The sequence below is a fragment of the Marmota monax genome, unplaced genomic scaffold (genome assembly GCF_021218885.2).
Source record: "Marmota monax isolate L192 unplaced genomic scaffold, Marmota_monax_Labrador192_F-V1.1 WCK01_AAM20220418_F8-fsc00002, whole genome shotgun sequence".
In the NCBI taxonomy this organism is placed as follows: Eukaryota; Metazoa; Chordata; class Mammalia; order Rodentia; family Sciuridae; genus Marmota; species Marmota monax.
This window is the reverse complement of record NW_026693571.1, coordinates 32,316,105-32,338,294: the sequence shown is the minus strand read 5'-3', so window position 1 is coordinate 32,338,294 and position 22,190 is coordinate 32,316,105. Positions and strand designations below refer to the sequence as shown.

The 22,190-nt window shown below is 41.3% G+C and overlaps 1 protein-coding gene across 12 annotated transcripts in view; it reads left to right on the top strand.

The window, feature by feature from the left end:
- Nucleotides 1–22,190, top strand: part of Fnip2 (folliculin interacting protein 2) — a 114,238-nt gene that overhangs the window by 85,554 nt on the left and 6,494 nt on the right. For 11 of the 12 annotated variants that reach the window (XM_046458814.2, XM_046458819.2, XM_046458813.2 and 8 more), the window contains 3 exons: nucleotides 3,084–4,422; nucleotides 5,474–5,630; nucleotides 19,345–19,545. In XM_046458814.2, coding sequence (XP_046314770.1) covers nucleotides 3,084–4,422; nucleotides 5,474–5,630; nucleotides 19,345–19,545 — 1,697 coding nt within the window. The remainder of the gene's footprint in view (nucleotides 1–3,083; nucleotides 4,423–5,473; nucleotides 5,631–19,344; nucleotides 19,546–22,190) is intronic. The other variant, XM_046458818.2, reaches the window with a different exon arrangement.

Genomic DNA, 22,190 nt, shown 5'->3' with positions numbered 1-22,190 from the left:
TCCTGTGGGTTCACATTTGTCATTTTTCATTGCAGATCATGTGTTATTAAAGGTCTTCAATTCTTCCTTCCCCCAAACAATCCATAGGGGTCTGGCTATTGATTAGAGTAGTGTGAGGAGGAGACAAGGCCCTGGTGCAAGAGAGGACGTGCTAGCTTCGGAGAGCCAAGTGTGAATGGTGGTTTAAGTAGAAAAGATTCTGTCTGGAATCATTTCAAAGACTTGACTCAGAGCTCGCCAGGACAGTTAGTACCAAGGTGCTCACCATTCTGTATGGCTTCTCAGTGCTTCCCGGCCAGGGAGGGTTGAAGACAGAAGGTGCAGCCCCTTGTTTTCACTCTCAGGAGCTTAGTGATCTGTGTCTCTACCTCACACGGCCCCTCTTGAAAGGGCTTGTCCACAGTGAGGATCACTACCCACTAGTGGGCTGCAGAAGCAATTTAGTGGGTTGAAAGGCATCTTAGAGGTATAATTTTTGTATAATGTGAGTTGCAGAGGGCATATGAGGCTGCTCTGTAAAATGTGCTTCTTTGTTGGCATGAGGACACAAAGTTTGAAAGCCACTCTATGGTGACACGGATGAAAGAGTCTCCTGTCTGCCTCCTTTGGACTTAATCAATGTCAAGGGTTTGTGGAAACAGAATGCAGCTTTTCTTCTTAAAAGATGTTTCATTTATTTGGCGGGGTGGGGGGAATGTTTGAATTGCTTTTTCATTTTTCTACCTAAAGTTACATTTTTCAGAAAGCAGTAAAATTAGACTTTAAATTAGCTAAAAGAAAAAAGAAAATCACCACCTGGTCAGAAGTTGAGTAACCACATTTAAATAAGCCAGGTTCACAAGAGAAATTAAAAGATATCTTGAGTTAGTGATACAGAGATGCTGCAGGGGTGGGAGCCCTTTGCAGGGGCTCCAAGCAGACAGGTGAGCACAGTGGTGTCCCATCAGCACACCTGGCTCCAGTCTCCTCCCTCACATGCTCACGTATCCACCAGCCTTTGTTTGTTCCTCTGTCTTTACCGGGCTCCTGTGTTCTTGTGGCTCCCTGCCCTGATATTTTCTGCCCTCTGCTTCTAGTTTCTATTCATGTCATTGTTTCCCTCTAGACCTTTTTCTTTTCCTCTCCCTGTCTCCTGGGTGCTTTCTTTTCCCCGTGTTTTGACCCCTGGCTTTTGGCTGTACTCTAAAGCCCTGTGGTTCGTTCCTCACCAACTTACTGCACCTCTCTCCTTTCCCCTCTTTGCCTTCCTTCCCTTCTCACCTTTCTCTTCTGTAGTTTTCTCTCTTCCTCCACTCGCTGTCACTGCCTTCTCTCTGCCTCTTAATTCTTCCTTTTTTCTTCTGCTTTGCTTCTGATTTCTGTCTTTTTCCTTAAATTTTCATTCATTAAGGTAAAAACAAGTAACATACAGTTTATCATCTTAACTGTCTGAGTAGACAGTTTGATAGTGTTAAGTATATTCACCTTATTGTGTAACTTCTTCATTTTAAAAAATCATCCTCATGAAAACAAAGCAGTCTTCTCTAAAATTAGTAGCTTCATTAGTTCAGGACTCAAAAATTGCCTTCTAGTCAGGAGCCAATAAATCTTTGATTTTTATGGGTCTATTATTTTAATGATGCATTATTTTATGAAATTTCTCCCTAAAGTAATAACATTCATTGCTCTCATTACTTTATATACTTTATTATAAATTTTAATAACTTCCTTTTTTAAATTTTTTACTACTTATTCCTTGGTCATTAAAACTCACAATACTAAAAGTTAAATGGATTGTTAAAAAATAATACTGTCATTCTGAGCAGCCTTTCTCGTGTGGTTTGTTATACCAGATTTTGAAAGTGTTAATTAATTACTCCTTAGTTACATTGAGGATGATTTAACAGAAATGTCCCATAAATTTCTGAAGTGACTATACTATGGGCACATACAGTCAGAGGAGAGTAACAGAATGAGCTCTTGGTCTGTGAGATTTTCTCAAACAAAAGCCTGAGCATCACACTACAGTCCCTGAATCACTCTTTTCATTTTTAGGATGATTCCTCAGTGAGTAGCAAAAGCTCTGTTAGCTTACAATCTAGTCTTTTTATAGAGAGGATGTTTTTTATTATTCCTGTCATGTTCTTTAAGTGTTCTGAGGAGCCATACACTAGGGAATACTCTCTAAAAGATGTACTTCCTTGTGGTTCCCCAGGGAGAAGCACTTTTGATGGCTTCTCATAACTTTTTTTCTTTTTCTTCCTTTTTTGGTACTGGGGAATGAACTCAGGGGCACTCGACCACTAAGCCACATCCCCAGCCCTATTTTGTATTTTATTAGAGACAGGGTCTCATTGAGTGCCTCACTTTTGCTGAGGCTGACTTTGAACTCACGATCCTCCTGTCTCCACCACCTGAGCTGCTGGGATTACAGGTGTGTGCCACTGCGCCTGGCCTCATAACTTTTTCTTCAGCCTTAATCTGTTAAGTAGTTTTTTCTAATATATGTTTTTATAAATACCCTCCTGCCTCTCTTTGGCACATATATACCTCAGATATATACTCATCTGAGGGTATTTATAAGGGCATATACTAGAAAATAAAAACTTCCCAGGTTTTTATTTGTAAATGTTTACCATATAGCAACTTTTTTTTTAACTTAGTATCTTTTCTGGTTTTGATTTCTTCCAGTGTTCTGGTTATTTTTTAATGGTTTCTGACTCCAGGTTGGTTATGGCAGATATAATGAACAGTGCCAGTCCAGTCAGTCAGTCAGTGTTGTGTTTGGTCTGGTTGCATATTGAGAGCACTGGTCTTTCCCTCCTTGGGCCAGCTTGCTGGCCAGCAGGCCTCATGAACATAGCACCACCACTGCCAGGCACCAAAGGTAGTGGCTGTGGCCTGGCCAGGCCTTTCCAGGCTGCCTCTTCATTCTGGAGGAAAACGAAAACATGGTCATTTCTAGAAATTAGATATCAGGTTTATCTGAGGAAGTAATTCTAGGTTGGCAATCTTAGTCATCTGTTCTGCTCTTGTCAAGACTGATATATTGATGCATGATAACCCAAGAGAACTTTGTCTTGGTGTCCATCTTGACTCTCTAGGTGACCTTTATGGAGCTATAGGCTCTCCAGTAAGACTGACTCGCACCGTGGTGGTAGGGAAGCAGAAGGATTTGGTCCAGCGCATTCTTTATGTCCTGACCTACTTTCTCCGTTGCTCTGAGCTGCAAGAGAACCAGCTGACCTGGAGTGGGAATCACAGTGAAGGTGACCAAGTTATAAATGGAAGCAAGATTGTAACAGCCTTGGAGAAAGGAGAGGTGGAGGAGTCCGAGTATGTGGTAGTGACAGTGAGAAATGAGCCTGCTCTGGTACCCCCCATCCTACCAACAGCAATGACTGAGAGAAGGAGCCCTGGGCCCACAGGGTTAGCTGGGACTCCAGAGGGCACTGACATTAGAGACCTGGATCCCAGACCTGACAAAGAAGGAAAGAAGAGGCCAGACCAGGGATCTGAGGCTCATAGCATGGGGTTCCAAGAGCCAGAATTAGACAGTTCTTGGAAACCTCATCCCCTTTGTGGGGATGAAGGAAGTGAAAAAGAGGCACCATATGATGTCCCTTCGAGGTTTCCCAGGTGTGCCATTCCAGGGGCAGAAAAGAAGATCAGCCGGCCAGCTGCCAACGAGGAGCTGAAAGAGGAGATAACTAAGAAGCTACCTGAACGGTCAGCAGCCTGGCCTTGCCCTTGTCCTGACAGACATTCCCGAGAGAACTCTCCAGTAGAAAAGGTCACTTTCCAAATTGGAAGCTCCCTATCTCCAGAGTCTGACTTTGAAAGCCGCACCAAAAAAATGGAGGAGCGGCTGAAGGCCTGTGGACAATACCCAGAAGTGGCCGGTATCTCAGCCGAGTCCAGTGTGGCTGCTGACATGGCTGAGAGCCAGCAGGTTTCTAGGTGCTCCTTCAAGCCTGGCTTTCAAAAGAATGTCTGCTGTCCTCAGAATCGATCTTCTGACGGAGAGGAAGGTGAATCTGACAGAGGTTTTGCTGAGGACAGAGGTATCAGACCTGACGTGGCAGCAGATGCTGGGCAGCTCAGCCAAGCTGTTCCCACTGACAGTGCGGCGGGAACTGGAAGGAGAACACTGGAGACAACTAGAGGTTTGTATTTGAAAGATGTGGAAGGACCTTCATTAGAACCTGCCCCCAACAGGTGTGTCCAGCAGGTATCTGGCTTCTTGGTTGCTGCAGATGTCCCCTGTGGGGATGCCGATAGGAAGGCTGACTTCAGGATCGAAGGAGACATTCCCAGAAACGAAAGCTCCGATAGCGCTCTTGGAGACAGTGACGATGAAGCATGTGCTTCAGCCACATTGGATCTAAATCACAGTGGTGACAGGACTGAAGGGACCTTAGAAGTGGAGCTGCCTCTGCCAAGGTAATGCTGGCAGGCTGGGAAGCAGAGGGGACTGGGATCTAGTGTGTTCCTGGCCTGACAGTGTGATCATGGTGGCTACTGTGGGCTACTTTACACATGGTACTTTTCTTTTTCTCTCAAAATATAGAATTGTTACCAAATAAATCAATACAAAAGTTTTCCAACCTGGGCTGGGGCTGTAGCTCAGTGGCAGAGTGCTTGCCTAGCATGTGTGAGGCACTGGGTTCTATCCTTAGCACCGCATAAAAAACTAAACAAATAAAGGCACGCTGTCCATCTACAACTGTAAAAAATAAAAATAAAAAGTTCTCCAACCTGCTCCTCCTCCAAGGAGGCTCACTAGCTCAGGGTGGTACATCTCTCTAAGGGAGTACCAGGGGTTGTCTCTGTAGCTCTTCTGACATTTGGGGAAAGGTAAGGGAGGTGGTGTGCGGAACAGGGAATCTAATTTTCTGTGGTCACATGGAAGGTAGATGGCTGGCAGCAGATGCCTTGACTCAGAGGTGGTGGATCACACTTGCTGTGGGCCTCCTCTCCTGCTGCTCAGAGCAGCGTGAGGTGGTTGGGAAACAACACCTCTTCCTTAACACTCCATCAGGTTGATTATTTGGTCTGTGATGACTGAAAGCAGTAATTAGAGATTTCTTCTGTTCTTCCACACTGCTGTGAGTACCACCCTGTGCAGATAGGTCAAATTCCTAAAGCCAGACTCTTGGCAAGAGCCCCCCTCCCTCCCAGACCTCCTCTTTCACTATTTTGACAGACGTCTGGTGGAACGTATGAGGTCCAAGAGCAAAATCTTAACCGGTTGTGGAAATACTTTGTTTTTTTTCCCAGGCTTCCATTTTTAAAGAAAATTCCCTTTTACTAGTTTCACTCTCCTTCTTTTCTTATGCCAATGATCAACTTACGGGAGGATTGGTAAAAAGTCAACCACCCTGAATCTGTTTTATTTACTTGTGTCATTGAGATTTTTGTTCTGTTTGGAATGCAAAGAAGAAAGTACCTGAGTTTTTAACTCTGTGTTTTAATGTGCCAAATATTGTTTTAGGTCTCAAAGCATCAGCAACCCAAATGTAAGAAACTTTGGCCGCTCTCTCCTGGCGGGTTACTGCCCCTCATACATGCCTGATCTGGTGCTTCATGGGACCAGCAGTGATGAGAAGCTGAAGCAGTGCCTGGTGGCTGATCTTATCCACACAGTGCATGTAAGTGGAGCCACTGGCCACTAAAAAGGTGTTGGCCGAGGCTGTGGCCAGCAACAGGTGTTTAGAATAAAGAGCCTTCAATTAAGGGATTGTTTTTAGAGATGTGACCAGGGTTACGGGAACCCACAAGGGCTGGCGAAGCACCCAGAGACAGGCTATAAGCACACCTGGGCCAGAAGAAGTAAAGGGAGGGATCGTGACAGCAGAGCTGTGGAGAGCTGAAGCCTGGGAGAGGGGCTGCTGGCTGCAGTCTCCCCTCCCATCCTCTCATCCTCCTATTGGCTGAGCCCAGCTGGAGGCTAGAGAGCAAAGGCATAGCTGATGCAGATACGGTGCTATGGTCCATAGAGGTCAGCCTCCTGGGGCCTAGAATAGGACAGAGAAGGGCAAAGGGGGTGGGGAGGCCAGGCAAAGAGAATAAATAGCACAGATGGTGACAATTATACACCCTCCCAGGGAAGACTGAGGAGATGTCACATATGGTTTGCTTTTTATTCGATCCTTACAAGTTCTTAAAAGTAATTTATTTTAACTGATTTGTCATTAAGTTCACTTTGATGGTTGCGTGAGGATGACTGTATAAAGATTAACAAGTCTTTCTGGAAAATTGCCTTGTGGCTTCCGTTAAGTGCTTTTCTGCTATCTGCAGCGTGACAGGAATTGAGCAGTTAAGAAAACTGTGTCAATCTGATGGGCCTGTTTTTAATTGAGCTGCTATTGGGCAGATGTGCAAAAATAGATGTTTTGCATTAGAAGCATATTGTATCTTGTGCAATAAGGGAAAGTCTTCATTACATTAAGAAAATTTAAAGTTGGCATGTTAGCTAGCCCCCTATCCAACAAGTTTTCTTTTTGCAAGGTGGAACTGAAGGCATGGCATATTATCTTTGGCCTTGGGCATATCCCCTGTAAAGGCTAAACACACATCAGACAGGCTAAATAGGCTGAGGATATTTGTATGAAGTGGGAAGAAAAGCTCAGTAGGGAAGCAGATGTCCTCCAGACTCCTAGGAGGTAAAGAGTTGAGGGCAGGGCGGGTGTAAGCTGGGGAAGGCCCTCCCAGTGTACATGTGCACCCAAACATTCCTAATTCCACCCTCCTTTGTGGTCAGAACCATCCCTTACCAGGATATTCCTGGAATGAAGCTATGAAATTGATTTTGTCTCCTTAAATAAGATCATCATTCTTTTTCCATAGTTAGCATACTCACTTATCGTTTCAGAAGTCCGTACATCAATGACCCTAATATAAAAGCATGCCCTCAACACATGGCATTATCTGAGTTGTCCTAAATGCTGTGTGATACCAGGCAATTTTATAGACTGCACTTGTGTGTTTAGTAGCTCTCTGGAACATTAAGGTGTCAGGGGAATAGAGGACCTCATTTCCTTTTCTGCCAGCATCTTATGTGTTTGTATCCATATTTGCAAAACCTGTATTTTCCTTCTGCTCTGCAGTTTGATTCCTGAGAACATTGGTGTTGCTCATTGGACCTTTCTTCTACAAAGCCCTGTATTCTGCTTTTGACTCCTTTTTCTTTTTTTGGTTGGGCGGGAGTGGGTACTGGGAATTGAACCCAGGGGCACTCAACCATTGAGTGACGTCCCATCCCTTTTTTATTTTTCATTGTGCGACAGGATCTCACTAAGTTGCTAAAGGCCTTCCTAAGTTGCTGAGGCTGGCTTTAAACTTGAGATATGCCTCTGAGTTGTTGGGATTACAGACATGTACCACAACGCCCAGCCTATGTTCTGCTTTTGACAGAGGCACCAGGAGATTGCATGTGAGCTGTTGGGATCATCTTCTGTGACATCTTACCAAACTGGGGAATTTTGCCCAAATTCCCTAGACTAATTCATTAACCAAGAAGGAAATGTAATCTATTGGATTGATATCCCTCCTTAACTTACTGTAAAACCATTCATGAAATTTTAAAATATTTTCTATAGACTGGCAAATTACAATTTCTGAATATCAGATTTTCATTGGTGACCATCAGTCTTAGATTTGGAAAAAAAAAACAAACATAACCATATTTGCCCTATCATTCTTCTTAAAGCTTTTCCTATTTCATCTTCTCTTTTTAGAAGTAGTGTTTTCACACTGTAGCATTTCTCATTTCTTTAAACTCTGCAGTCACCCTGAGAGAGATAGTTATTATGCACAGTTGCCTATATCATTGTCAGATTGTGGGTACATCCAAAGTGCAGCCATGCATGGGTGTTAATAGGAAATGGTGAAGGGCTCATAAAAGTATCTTCACAAGTTTAATACGTTCATAATATATTCAATTAGCATTAGTGGATTTCTAATTTCACTTGACATGTTGATCATAATGAGTTTTATGTTTTGAAGTAGTGTTCTCTTTAGACTGCCTCTCAGACTGGCAGTCTGGTCTGTGGCGGGCTTAGTTTTTGTATTTTGTTTTTGCTTTACTTTCAACTTGAATTTACAAATATTTGTTGAAAATAAATTAGAAGTACTTTTTAAATAATAAACTTACTGCTCTGTAAGGCACAGTATACTAGTTATTTAGTTTCATGAGATGTTGCCAGAGAAAGAAGACTCAAGAACAAGTCGAGCTGAAAGGAATAAGCTCACTGAGGACGAGAAGATTAGAATAAAGAGCCTTATTATTGCTTGTTTTCAAAACCTGTCTTTTGGACATAAATAATTTTCAGTGTTCATGCCAATACCAGGCTTTGGTATTCATAATTCTTTTTAGAGAAGGATTTTTAATAACTGTTTAAAGGCAATTGACTTAGGTTATTGATCTGTTTTTGAGACCAGTGCATGACTTGGATGTAAAATCTGTCGTACATAAATGTGGATACATTTGGAGTTTCTTCTCCAGAGCTTAAGGAATTTCTTTCTAGAGTGTCCAATACTAGAACTTTCTTTTTGTTCTTTCCATTATCCAAGTCTCTTACAAAAGAAAGAAAGATTAACTTTACTTCATTATTTTCATTTTTCATTGCTTTTCACATGTTAAGATTTAGATGTTCTTCAAATATTTAAACACGTGTTCTTGTTTAGCCCGTGTACTGCCTCTTTTCTGTCATTTGAACTCTTTCTGTGCTCCTAATGTATAGGTTATACAGCTGCCTTAAATTAGTTCAAAGTAATATTGTTTCTTTTTTTTCCCCTGCCACATCTAAATATGCATTCTTTCCTGTTTTCCTTTGACTTGAAAAATCAGGGAGGCAGGGGGATAAGCCACTAGCACACTGTACCTATGACCCTCAAGTCAATCATTTTTTTCTCTTTTTCCCCTCCTGCATCCTGTGGGCTTGTGAATTCTGCAGACTTGGGGAACATTGGGGTTTTTCTAAACCACTGGGCACTGAGGGTAGTGGAAGAGCACCAGCTTGGCATCAAGGGCTTGGTATTACCACTCATTCATTAACCTTAGGTAAATCATTTGCATTGCTAAGTCTCAGAATGTGTTTAGAGGATCAGATGGAATATAGTCCAGTGGTTAAGAGTGACTTTTGAAGACAGACCTTAGTTTGAATGGTAGCTTACCTCTTGATGGCTTTGCGGCCTTTTAAGCAAGTTTCTTTGGTTTTCTAATCTTTAAAATGGTCACGACTGATGTCACAGGTTTGGTTAGAGATTCTGCAAGATAATTCACATCAGATGTTTAGGATAGTGCCTGGTACGTGACTAAATGCCCAGTAAATGTTAGCTATTAAGATAATACATGTGCAAGTGCTTTGTAAGTGATAAAGCAATACAACATGTTTCTAATATGAAGAGCAAAATGACAAGCATTATTTTAGTAAAAATGAAAGTACTGTCTGAGAGGGTTATATGCAGATGCACTCAAAGCTATCCTGACCAGTCAACATCCTTGTCCTTTCCAGAAAGCTCCTGTCAGAGGTGAGTAGATGGAACCACAGACTTTCACTCAGTGCTGAAGCATCTCCTTCCATTTACCTGTGATGTCATAGGGAACTCTGCTGGGCAGGGTCATTAAGACCAAAATTAACATCACATTATAACTTTTTAAAAATGATGCTCCAGAGCTTCAGGCATTTTACAGAATAATCTATAAAATGAAATAACAGTTGGATATAGTAGCTTCTTCCATTTAATTTTAAGAATAGCAACAGATTGACTCCAGAAATAACCATGCAGGAATTGGTAGCACAGATAAGGAGCTTTGCTAAAAGCATGGCTGTGATGTATGCTCATGAATACCTAATTAATCCATGCAGGATATCACCAGTAAGACTACAAAACAACAGCAAGTCCCATCAAACAGTTAATCACTGCTTTAAGCAACACAGTTAACATGTGCCTCCGGTCAGTAACAACCTTAGAATCAATAGGTTGCAGATGAAACGGCTATGTAGGACAAGCCGGCTGTTTAGAATACCCTTGTTGCTTTCATATCCCTGGGTTGGATAATGAATATGCCAATGCCTTGGGCCTGTACCACTGTCTTCTAGTCTATAGACCTGAATGCAGCGCTACCTGGGCTAGGAGCTGCCTTTGGAGGGTTTATTAAAGTACATGTTTTAGCCTATAACTGGGTTTTCATGACCAGTTTTTTAGAATAATGTAGAGTAGAACTGAAATCATCACAGATAGGCAGGGTTATTGTTTAGTGAGAGCTGTGTGTGAGTATATGTGCATATATGTTCAGATGTACGTACATATTGTACATTCACTTTGTACAAACATGTATACTGGGTCAGAAGTCTTATTTCTGCCAAGAGGGCTGTAGGTACCTTGAAGCAGAAAACAGACTTACTCACTTCCTTCATACCCACGCCCAGTACCTCATCTGTACTGTCACATTGAAAGTACTCACTAATATTAGTTGACTATTCCGTGTTTAGTGGAGTGTGTATTTGTTAGTACAGGTAAAACTTCATTAGGTAGCATGCCTCTTTCTTCTGAAGTAAAAAACAATGGCATATGGTCTTTCTTTTAAAAAATAAAAGGGCTGAGGCTGGGGCTCAGTGGCAGAATGAGGCACTGGGTTTGATCCTTGACACTGCATACAAAATAAAATAAAGGCATGCTGTCAATCTACAACTACAAAAATAAAAAATAAAAATGTGAGTAGATGGAACCCATGTGACTGGGCCCCACCAAGTTTAAAAAATAATAATAAATAAAATAAAGGGAAGAGTAACGTGTTTAGACATGATGCCTGTGGCTCTTTGTGTTTGTTTTCTTTACCTAAAGAAAAATAAATGCTTATTTTAGGTCTCTCAGACTACTTGTCTCTTATATGGTGTCAGAATTAGACACATGTCTAATTTTGATGTTTTCCTAATTTTTTTCACTACCCTCAAGATACTGGAACATCTGTGCCATTCTGTGTCAGCAGCTAGCAATACTCTTTTATTTTGAGGCTGCCACATCCTCACATAACTTTATTCTGGTGACCCTTTTTGACCTTGAGCACCTCTCCACAACCTCACCCTGACAGTTAAGCCCATTAAGAGCTGCACACTGATCTTCAAGGCTATAGGATGAATTTGGGAGCCAGTCATGGGCATAGGCACACAGAGGCCAGGCATTTGTACCCCTCCAAGATCATCTCACCTTACCTTGGGGCCTCCCCCTCATTCCCTTTGCCCCCAAATCTTCATGACATCTTAGTGCTCCCCAGAGTCTTCCACCTTGTATATCTACCAGGATCCCTTAGCAATGTTCCATAGTCCACAATGGTTGATTTTCCTCTTTGTCTTCTTTGCCTTCTTACAATTCTTCAGCCTTCAGTGACTGACATTGAGCTTAGTTCCAAGAGAAAAAATTCTGATGGAGGTGTGATAAGATCATGTAATTGTTAACCCCTCCTGGCATTTTCAAATGCTGCAAGTCTGTGTGGTGCACTGGAAGTCTGATGGTGGCATCCCGGGTAGTCCAGCTAACTCAGTTCACTAGTCATGGGTGTGGAGCCTAGAGATGGCTTTTGGGGGAAAGTAAGAGAGTCTTACCTCAGAGATTTAGTTCTTGAAAAATACTAAGCACCATTCATGTGCTAGGCACTGTGTTTACTAAAGGTCTGAGGCAAGAGGATTCTAGCCACATGTTGTACTAAATGGCTGTAGGTGACCTGTCTCAGCTGAGAGCCATAGCCAAGTAGGAATGATGCATGGCATTTTTGGTTGAAAGGTGATGCCAGCAAGCCATTGAGATGATAATGATTATGTTAAGATGTGCATTCGATTAAATCCCTGCTGTCCGCCTCGGCCTGCTACTTTGGAGCTCTCCCGGAGAGTTCCCATTGGTTGGGGAAGTGCGGTAGGAGGGATTCCGGAGGAGGGATTTCCTGTTGGTGTAGTGTGTCCCGGGAGAAGGCCGCGTGCGAGGCATTTTCGCGGGAGTTTTGGAAATAAAGTTTGTTCCTGCTTGAGTGGCTCGTGATTTTGTGCCCAGCCAGACTGCGGCATGTCTCCCCTTCAGAACAGTAGAGCAAGAGCTAAAATGTTAACATCCATATCCTGTGTTATGGTATCTGTGCATATGAAAAACTGGAAATCCTTTTGTCTTAGACTAGTAGAAATCAAAACCTCTTGGATCTTATCCTGGACACAGGTCCTAGGAATTGGGTGCTGTGGTTATGAGATTCACCTTGGGTAAGCAGTCTGGTTACCCATGCACATAAGACTCAGAACCTAGAACTGAGCCCTTTACCCGGAGTGCTTTTTCCATGAAAAGGGGACTAGAAAACGCCAGACACAAGCAGCAAAACAGCAAAGAAACAGGTGGAAACATGGGTGGGAATATGGCCACCTATGAGAAATCAAGACCAAGGCCTGTGCGGTTTGTGGGACTGTGGTCCAGCTCTGTTCTACCTGAGTGACTCGAGAGCCTACCCAAGAAATAAACATGAACACCAGGAGCAGAGAGCCACTAGGACTCTGGCTAACGGAAGCACACTGCTTCAGACACTTGACTCAAGCTCATGAGATACATACAAGAAAACACAACAAAGAACTCCAACAAGATGGGCCCATGTTAAGAAAATACAAACCTCGGATGAGGAAACCCACAGCCATGGTGAGGGCGAGCAAGCAGACACAGGTGGAGAGACAGTGCTCTCCAGCTGTAGTAACCATTCTGTAGCTGTGCTTAAAGTGTTTACTCTGATGGAAGGAAGCAACTGGAACATTGAAAAGGGCGGGGGGTGGGGGGGATAATTTGACAAATGATTATTTAGAGTGGTATAAGAACTAAAAACAACTTCGAAAAACAGTCATTGAAATCGAAACTCTGGGGGTTGGTTAAAGGACAGAGCAGGTAAAATACAATTAAAGTATTTGTGAAATGGAGGCTGAACATCAGGCCACCTTTTTGAAAGCAGCTCTGAGACAAAAAGACATGAAAAATGTGAAAAAGCAAGTAAGAGACATGGAATCTGGAATGAAAAGATTTGATAGCATATTCAGAAGAGAATAGGGAAAACAGTATTCAAAGAATGACTGGGATTCTTCAGATTAAAGAAGCACACTGCCTCCCAAGGAGGGTAAATAAAAACAAATCCACACTTTTGAGACTGCATATCAAAGATAAAGAGATAAGCAGACAGAGGTGAGAAGATGCAGCCCCACTTCCCCTACCCTCATCCTCAAGGAGTTTGAAATCTCACAAGAAATACAAAGAAATAAGCAAGAGGTGCAAAGCACTATGGACTGGTGTGCAGCCATGGGAAGCACAGGGTACTGAAGAGTGTGCAGGGTGGTAGAGACTCCCCAGCCTGGGGAGGTGGCTGTGAGTGCAGGGGACAATATGGCCATCAAGGAACCAAAGATCCCTCTGGTGGGGAGCAGGGGTTGATGGGTATCTTCTCAGCCTACTCACTTGCTGGCTTGGCCACCAACAGGAGGTTATGCCTGGCCCTGTCTTAGTAAACCATATCAGGAATGTCTGAATATTCAATATTTTGTGAAAGAAAACTTCCTAGGGCTGGGGTTGTGGCTCAGCAGTAGAGCACTCACCTCGCACATGTAAGACCCAGGGTTCGATCCTCAGCACCACATAAAAATATATAAGTGAAATAAAGGTACTGTGTCCAACTACATCTAAAAAATAAATATTAAAAAAAGAAAACTTCTTAGATTACTTCATATTACTGGAGGGTAATGTTTAAGAATGGTGATAATGGTTGTTTCCCTCTGAATAGATATAAGACTGGAGGTGTTTTTTGTTTATATATGTAAGAACTGAGTGATCTACATACATCCTCAGTCCTTTTATGCCGCCCTTGGCCATCAAGAAGTTGGGTGGGTGGACTGAAGACTTTTCTTACACAGTTAAATTTTTAATGCCAAGATCATGAGGGATATGGTTATATCAGTAGGTTTCTACCCTAAGGAGGCAGAAGAAAACAGGGGATCTGAGGACATTCATCTAAGAGTGAGTGCTAGGAAGGGACCTTCACTGTGTGCACCATCCCATTTTCTCTGCATGAGTAACCAAAGGCCTCTCTCTTAGCTATTACACAAGACTATTATTAATACATCATGGTGCTATAGTCTAATGATGAGAATCATTGCAGAAAGGTGTTTGGTCACATAGCATCTCTTAATTCTAGTACAGTATAGTAAAGTTATAAAATTCACCAGAGCTATATATTTTAAAATCCACATAAGGAATCTTGTGTTTTATTATACAAAATATCTCAAAGAAAAATCAAAGATATAGGAAATCATTTCAAGTTACAGATATCATAAGGCACCTGTTCCCTTTGTGTTGTAAAGAAGCTTCCCAGAGGCTCATCCCTGATGGTTAAATCTGTATTATTGGCTAGGCATGGTGGCACACACCTGTAATCCCAGTTTCTTAGGAGGCTGAGGCAAGAGGGTTTCAAATTCGAGACCAATCTCTGCAACTTGGCAAGACCCTGTTTTATTTTCAAAACAGCAAGTAAAAAGGGGGATGTAGCTCAGTGGTAAAGCACCCTGGTTTTCCCAGTATGGGGACCAGTGGGTGGATTTTGTACTATTATGATCTGTGCAGACTTTTGAACTGGTTGAATACAGATCTCTGCTCTCCTGCTATCCCTAATACACATGTGGGCTGAGATATCTTTGAGGATTATAGAGTCAGTTTACAGTATATTTTAGGCAACACAAGCAGCATTAAGATGGGAGAGTAAAATTTCTTAGCAAGGTGCTTAATAAAATTATTACACAAGACTAATATTAATAGCAGTAGCCGTGTTTTCTCCTGTTGATAATAAGTTGAGAACATCTTTCATACTTCTTGAAGTATAATCCAAGGAATTTCCACTCTGGTGAGGTCCTGGGATTTTTGTAGCAAAGGGTTTTGCAGACTCCTTGAATTAAAAGTTGGAAATACTTTTTGAGTCCCTTGATTTTCATGTGTTTGTGTGTGTGTGTGTGTATACATATATACAGATATATGGGGAGTTGTTTAGGGAAGGGTATCAGGGATTGAACTCAGGAGCACTCGACCCCTGAGCTACATCCCCAACCCTATTTTGTATTTTTATTTAGAGACAGGGTCTCACTGAGTTGCTTAGTACCTCACTTTTTTGCTGAGGCTGGCTTCAAACTCACAATCCTCCTGCCTCAGCCTCCTAAGCTGCTGGGGCCACTGCACTTGGCCCTCAATTATATTTCTGACACACTGAGAAGCCTAATCACCTAATTTTGGGGCCTCAGTATTCCCATTCATAAAGCCAGGACGACTCTCCACCGAATAGGAGAAAATGGCATTGTGAAGTGATAAGTACTTGGAGGAAGCATATATGTAAGAATGGCATTTTCTTACCCTCCGTCAAATTAAAAGATTATCTATCACATGAAATACTAGTCATTTAAATGTGGTACATAGGAAAGAAATTAATAATTGTACAGAAGATTTAATAGGAACTGGGTTAAATCCAGAAATTGCTCAGCACAGCTAGGATGTATTAATGTTTTGCACATGCACAGCACTTTTTTACACTCATTTCAGGAAATACTACAGAAAAAAGATAAATGTGATTTCTCTCTTTGAGCGACTTATAAAGTCACTGAGTAGACAGAGATGTGAAATTGAGAAAAAGTTAAGACTGTGTGTGATCAAATGCCAAAGTGAATGATATAGAAAGTTCAGGCTCTTGGAGGTCAAAGGAAGAGTGAGGGAAGGCTTCATGGGCAAGGATGGGCCTGAAACCAAGGCCTTGGAGGAATGTCACACTGAGAAAGTATCAGGGAAGATATTCTGGCCACAACCTGAGGAGCGAGAAGGAGGTGGTGGTCCTGATGACCTGGAGAAAGTGGGTCTTCTTAAGAGAGGTAAATATTGTGGGTAGCATAGGCCCAGACTATGAAGAGCTTTACGTGTGGAAAAAGAGCACCTTTAACTTAACAGTGTGGGTGATGTGTTGCTAGCATAGGTTTTTGGGTCAGTGAGGGAAATGATAATGTGGTATTTTAGGGGATTGAGGGTTTAAGTAAGGGTCATAAACTTGGGCAGTGTTGTCCAGTCTCACTGTTGACGAGCTTTGAGTATGAGGTTTTAGGGCACAAGGTTGGTAGAGGCAAGGGTGATGTAGAAAGAAAACAGATGTTCAAGTCCCTAGTGCGTTAGGCACATTGCTATATCTTTCACAGCATTTTTTCCCACAGAAAACTTTTGTGAATTAAACCAGAAACTTGGGCTGGGGATGTGGCTCAAGCGGTAGCGCGCTCGCCTGGCGTGCGTGCGGCCCGGGTTTGATCCTCAGCACCACATACAAACAAAGATGTTGTGTCCGCCAAAAACTAAAAAATAAATATTAAAATTTTTCTCTCTCAAAAAAAAAAATAAATAAACCAGAAACTCTGAACTAAGTACTGTTTCATCTTGCAGATGTAGAAACTGTAAGTTGCTAAGGTTCCACAACTAGCAAGAGAGCAAAGTGGCATTCTAGCCTGCTCCTATCTGATTAGAGTCCTTGCCTTCATCATTGTCCCTTGTGGAATTATCAGAAGCTCTGCTCTTCTGATCTCCACACTGCGTAGGCTTTTCTTTTTCCTGGATTAAGTTAGGTCAAAGTCAGCATATGTGAAACAGGTCGTGTACTCCAATGTAACCAAGAATCTTGAAATCAGAATGTCCCAAGCATTTAACATTCCCAGGAAATGGATCCACAAATCCTGAAAAGCTTCAGATTAGCCAAGCTAATTGTGTTGTTTCAATAAGCTACGATAGCCAAGAAAAGTCTTATAAAAGATCTGGAAAACAAAGCATTTTGTTTATCTTTCTTGAGAACTCTTTACAGGAAAGTAGTTTGGGTTAAGTGAGATATTGACAAGGTAGAGCTGAATAAGTGATCATCTGTAACTTCTCATGGCTGCTACCTCCTTGCTCTGGTGGAGGCCGGCCATCCACCCTCATTTCTCTCCACTCATTCCTGTTCTCCAGTGACCTGAAGCCTGTTAGCAGTTTCTGAGTTGCCTGGTCACGTTTCTGTGGGTGGTGTGGAGACCGGCAGCAGTCTACAGGGTGGTGGGTGAAGCATGGTGATAGGGCAGCACTTGTGGAAGTCTCAGGTGATGGAGAAAGAAGAGATATGTTACTATGAGAGAATTTGACAAACCTGTGGGCAGGTAACATTTGAAAATTGATTCTCTAACTTGGAAGAGAAAAGCAAGTCAATGTATATGAGCATCAATATGGTTTGCCAAGTTCATCAATTAAACAAGTGTTTTGAGTGGAAATGACTTATTTCTTTTTTTCAGTGATGGGGGTTGCACCCAGGGTCTCATGCATGCTAAGCACACACTCCGCCACTGAGCTATACCCCAAACCCAGAATGACGTTTTAATGTCAATCTTTCCCTCATATGTTCATTTAAAACTCAATCATCAGAGGATCTGATTAATCTGAAACAATAATGGTTTGGAGGAGAATTTTTTTAAAGGGCAGACATATAGTGTGGGCTTTTTTTGTTTATTTACTTTTCTTGTGATATTTAGTCAAAGCCCTTTGGGAAGAGTTTTGACATTAAAAAGAGGAATTTTACTAAGTAACTTTCTTTAATGAAGCTAATATTTCTCTCCCTTTATCTTACTGTGTACAGGAAGGAAAGTGAGACTCATGTGGTTCACATTCAGCATCAGGGTGCTATCCAACCTCCCCTCCTGTTTTCTTCAGTCCCCAGACCCAGACTCCAAAACTAAAGAATATCCCACCATTTCTCTTTCCCCAATTTGAGAAGAAATACAAACTTAATCTGCTTCCCCTATAATAAAAGAGTTCAGGACTTGGTAGCCACATCTCCTGCATCACAGGATGACTGCATCTTAGGTTTCTGTTTGCAGCAGTACCACAACTTGCTTAAGTCTTAGAAACCAACCAAGGTTGTGTGTCTGTATGGGTTCTCTGTTGTAATCAGCAGAAACCAACGACTCTTATTTACTTAAGCAGAATGGAATTTATTGGAAGAATATTAGGAACTCATAGAATTGATGTAAGGGGCAGAGCGAAGAACTAGGCCTGGAATAGACGGAAAACAAAGCAACTCTGACGAGGCAAAGAACCATGAACTACGTGAAGGTATTTGTACTGATTGCTGTCTGGGCAAGAATGTGGTGGTGCCCCACTCCAGGGTAGGAGCATCTCATTGACGTAGCTTGGGTCCTGTGACTGACCACAGCTTGATAAAGGGGAGGGTGAGGCCTGGATTACAGACTTACCAGGGCTTATCCAAATAAGGTCATTCTTAAGAGGGGAATCAGAATGAATTTACGGGGGAGAAGTTACGCTCCACAGCCAAAAGTAACCAGTGGTCAGCGCAGGGTGATAGAATGGATTAAATGACAGAAGAAAGACAGCACTGGTTTTCCTTTGGGAAACGAAGGGTTAGAAAAATGTGCTCACACGCCTTGGCTGTGAGGTTTGTCTGTCAGCATTGTCTGTTGCTGTTCGTAGCCTCACCCCTTCCTCCTCTCTCTCTTAATTGGAGCCTAGTGGGGCCATCCTGTTGGGATGTGGATTTGCACACGCACAGCATGCTACATGTGCATGCCAGGAGGTGCTGGTGGCAAAGCAGTTCCTCTTTGATCAGTTTAGGGAGATTAGATGTAGTTAAGGCCCTTTTCCTTGCCTGCTTCGTGTCACCCCATGGCAGTTGTTCTAGAAAATTTCACATTTTAAGCATGTTTATCAGTAGCCCAACTTTGGCCTTTTATACTCACCTGGATAAATAATTCAGGCTTCAGTCTGATTTTAGTTGTTTGTTAGATGATTGATACATACAGCATACATAGTTACTAAATAAATTTTACTTAACGAATAAAGCTGTAACTTTAAGAGAATATTAAGGTACCCTAACTAACCTTGTTATTGGAAAATGGCAATAGAATTCTATACTTCAGTCTGATTTTCACTACTTAAAAGGAGAATGCAGTCTCAAAAAGAAATGAATTTTTAATATATTGGATTGTGGGAGGGCACATACCTTGTGCTTCTCTATGAAAATTTAACAGTTACAATATACCTCCTGGTTGATAGGAAAAAAAAACATGATTAAATAAAAAGCATGACTAACTTTTTATCTAATTAATTTTAAATGATTTAGTGTCACTCCTGTTTGAGTCCCTATCAAACCCTAAATTTCTGTAGCTCCCGTAATTAGTTGTTGCTAAACAACTTCAAAATTGGAAGTTAGTCTAATGCTAAAGAAAAACACTCTGGGCATTTTGAGTGTCGCTTGGAAGAGATATAAAAAGCTGACCTACTGTGTTTCTCTTTCAGCATCCAGTGCTCGATGAGCCAATAGCTGAAGCTGTCTGTATCATCGCAGACACAGACAAGTGGAGTGTCCAGGTGGCCACAAGTCAGAGGAAAGTGATGGATAACATGAAGCTGGGCCAGGATGTCTTGGTCTCTAGTCAGGTGTCCAGTTTACTTCAGTCTATCTTACAGCTTTACAAGCTTCACCTCCCTGCTGATTTTGTAAGTATGTGATCTCATATCATCAGAGAAAGTTAGCTAAAAATACTTTCAGCCACATTTTGATTATGAAAGCAGAAATCTGGATATTGTTTTTAATAAAATCAGAGGTTAGCATGAATTAAAATGGGACATGCAACATAAAACCAGCAAACAGGATGGATTTCAGTAATTCTAGCCCTTCCATGAAACAACAGAGAGTGGCACTGACATCTTTTTAATAAGGTGTATGGCAAAGTAAAGAAGGTATTAGGGAGGGATCCAGCATAAAAGGAATGTGCAGCCATCCTCACAGAAGTATTAAGGGTAAAATAGACCAGGGTTTGTGGAAACACTTAAATTTTGAAGTACTGTATACATGTAAGATGGTATCAGTTGTTCCTTTTCAAATGGGACTTGAAGATCACTTTCATAACATTATTTTAAATATGAACAACAAAGCCTAAGAATTCCTCACAAATTGTCAGCAGTTCACCCCTAGTGACTGGAATTAGTATTTACCTTTCAGTGCATGTGTGCGCGTGATATATGTAGAGATTAGAAGAGGAAATATATTTAGTAAGGGAGGGAGAAATGTTTCAGAAGGAGGAGAGAAGCTGAAGGGCATCTAAGAAAAGTCTGGGTGAGCTGTCCTCGGGAAGACACTTCACTGGAGCAGCGTGCTTACTCTGCTCTTTCCTTCCTTCTGTGCAGGCTGCTGTCTGCAGCATAGTTCGGAACCAAAACCTCTGGCTCCTTTCTGGCCTTGGGAAATGACTCAGAGCTATGTAACAACAATGTAGGAAGATGAATATTCATTAAATATACTATTTGCCAGTGAATTGATCACTTTCCTGGATTCTTAAAGTCAAATCTGTGGCACCATAGTCCTCAGAAATGGTCAGGATTTTTAATGGCTTTGAAGAGGTGTTCTGAAATAATGATTGTCATCAAAACTGGCAGCATGGCATAGCAAAAAGACATAAATGGATTAAGGTCCCAGCTTTGCTATTGATTACTGTGTGCCAGTCACAATCCTGAATGTCTCTGAATCTCAGCTTTCTCATTTGTAAAATGGAGAGACTACAACTGTGCTGGGAGAATCTTCTGAAAATTAGGGATAGGATAATGCTTTCAAAACACCAGGTTAAAAGCCAGCATGTAGGGGCTGGGGTTGTGGCCTAGTGGCAGAGCACTTGCCTAGCATATGTGAGGCACTGGGTTCAATATCCTCAGCACCACATATAAATAAATAAAAAATAAAAGTACATTCAACAACGGAAAAATAAAATTTTTAAAAAGCCAGCATGCATACATTAGTGGCCAGTGGCCAGTGCCCAGGCTAGAGTCAAATTCAAGTTCTACTACTTACTTTGTGATCTCTCAAAGCCTCAGTTTCCTTATCTGCAAATCTAGAGAAATAATAGAACCTAACTCATGTTTATGTAAATCAGGCAATTCATGTAAAGCATTTGGAATAGAGTTAAATGTTATAAACCCTCACTGAATCGATATTATTGGCTTATCAATTAATAATTAGTTTTCTGGAACAGTATTAATTAACTTCATGGAACAGTAAAAACTGAAATACATTTTTACTAAAATCTTTATTTGGGATTTAAATTAAAGCATACTCTTGCAGGATGTCTGTCTTAGGGTAATATGAGAAGTATTTATGGGTTATTATGACCTTACTTTCTGTTCTACATTTGTAGGCAGGTTTTCTTCTACAAGCAGGTTGGGTTGTGCTGACTTAGAGGATGATGTCTCCATTTTTATGGGCAAAGAGGACATATTAGAATTCAGGTTTTTACTCTTATAAGTATTTGCCAAACATCTGTAATACATAGTTCTTGTTACATACAACATTTTGCTTATTAAAGCAACACATTATTATAGCTGATTTTTTTTACTTCATTTGGATAGAATATTTAAACTTGTAATAATAAGAATGATTTATTTAACCTGATAAACCAATGTCAAAGAAAATTTCATCTGTAGTTTAAAATTCTCTATATATTGTTTTAATGAAACATAAATGATTAGGCCCTTTAGTACCGACGGATAAAATAGCTATTTAAAATTTTAGAAGTTTGAAATTCAAGAAATACATCTCCAAAGTAAAATCCCATAAAAGAGGAGGAATTTTTTAAAACCATCATAAGTTAAGTCTTTTTGAAAAACTTTCTAAATGTTTTGATTTCATTTGATTTCATAAAGAGTTCTCTTTATTTCCACGTTGCATCATATACTTTTCATGCAGTCTGTGAAAACATGGTAAATTAGCTGTTTTAAAACAAAGGATGTTTATCAGACCCAGTGCACCTGCCTAGAATCCCAGCTACATGGGGAGATTGAAGTAGGAGGATCACAAGTTGTAAGCCAGCCTTAGCAACTTAGACCCTGTCTCAAAAAATAAAAGGGGCTGAGGATGTGGCTCAGTGGTAGAGAATCCCTGGGTTCAATCTCCAGCACACACACCACATAGCACACACGCATACACAAAAACCCAAAGATTTAATATAATATGAATGGTCTTTTTTATATTTTGGAACAGTCTTACAGAAACCTTTGTATTTCCACTCCACAAGTTAACTGGAGGCCACTTCACTCTGTTCACTGGGGGAAACATTTCCATGAGAACTGATGGAATCTCCCTGCTTTGATAT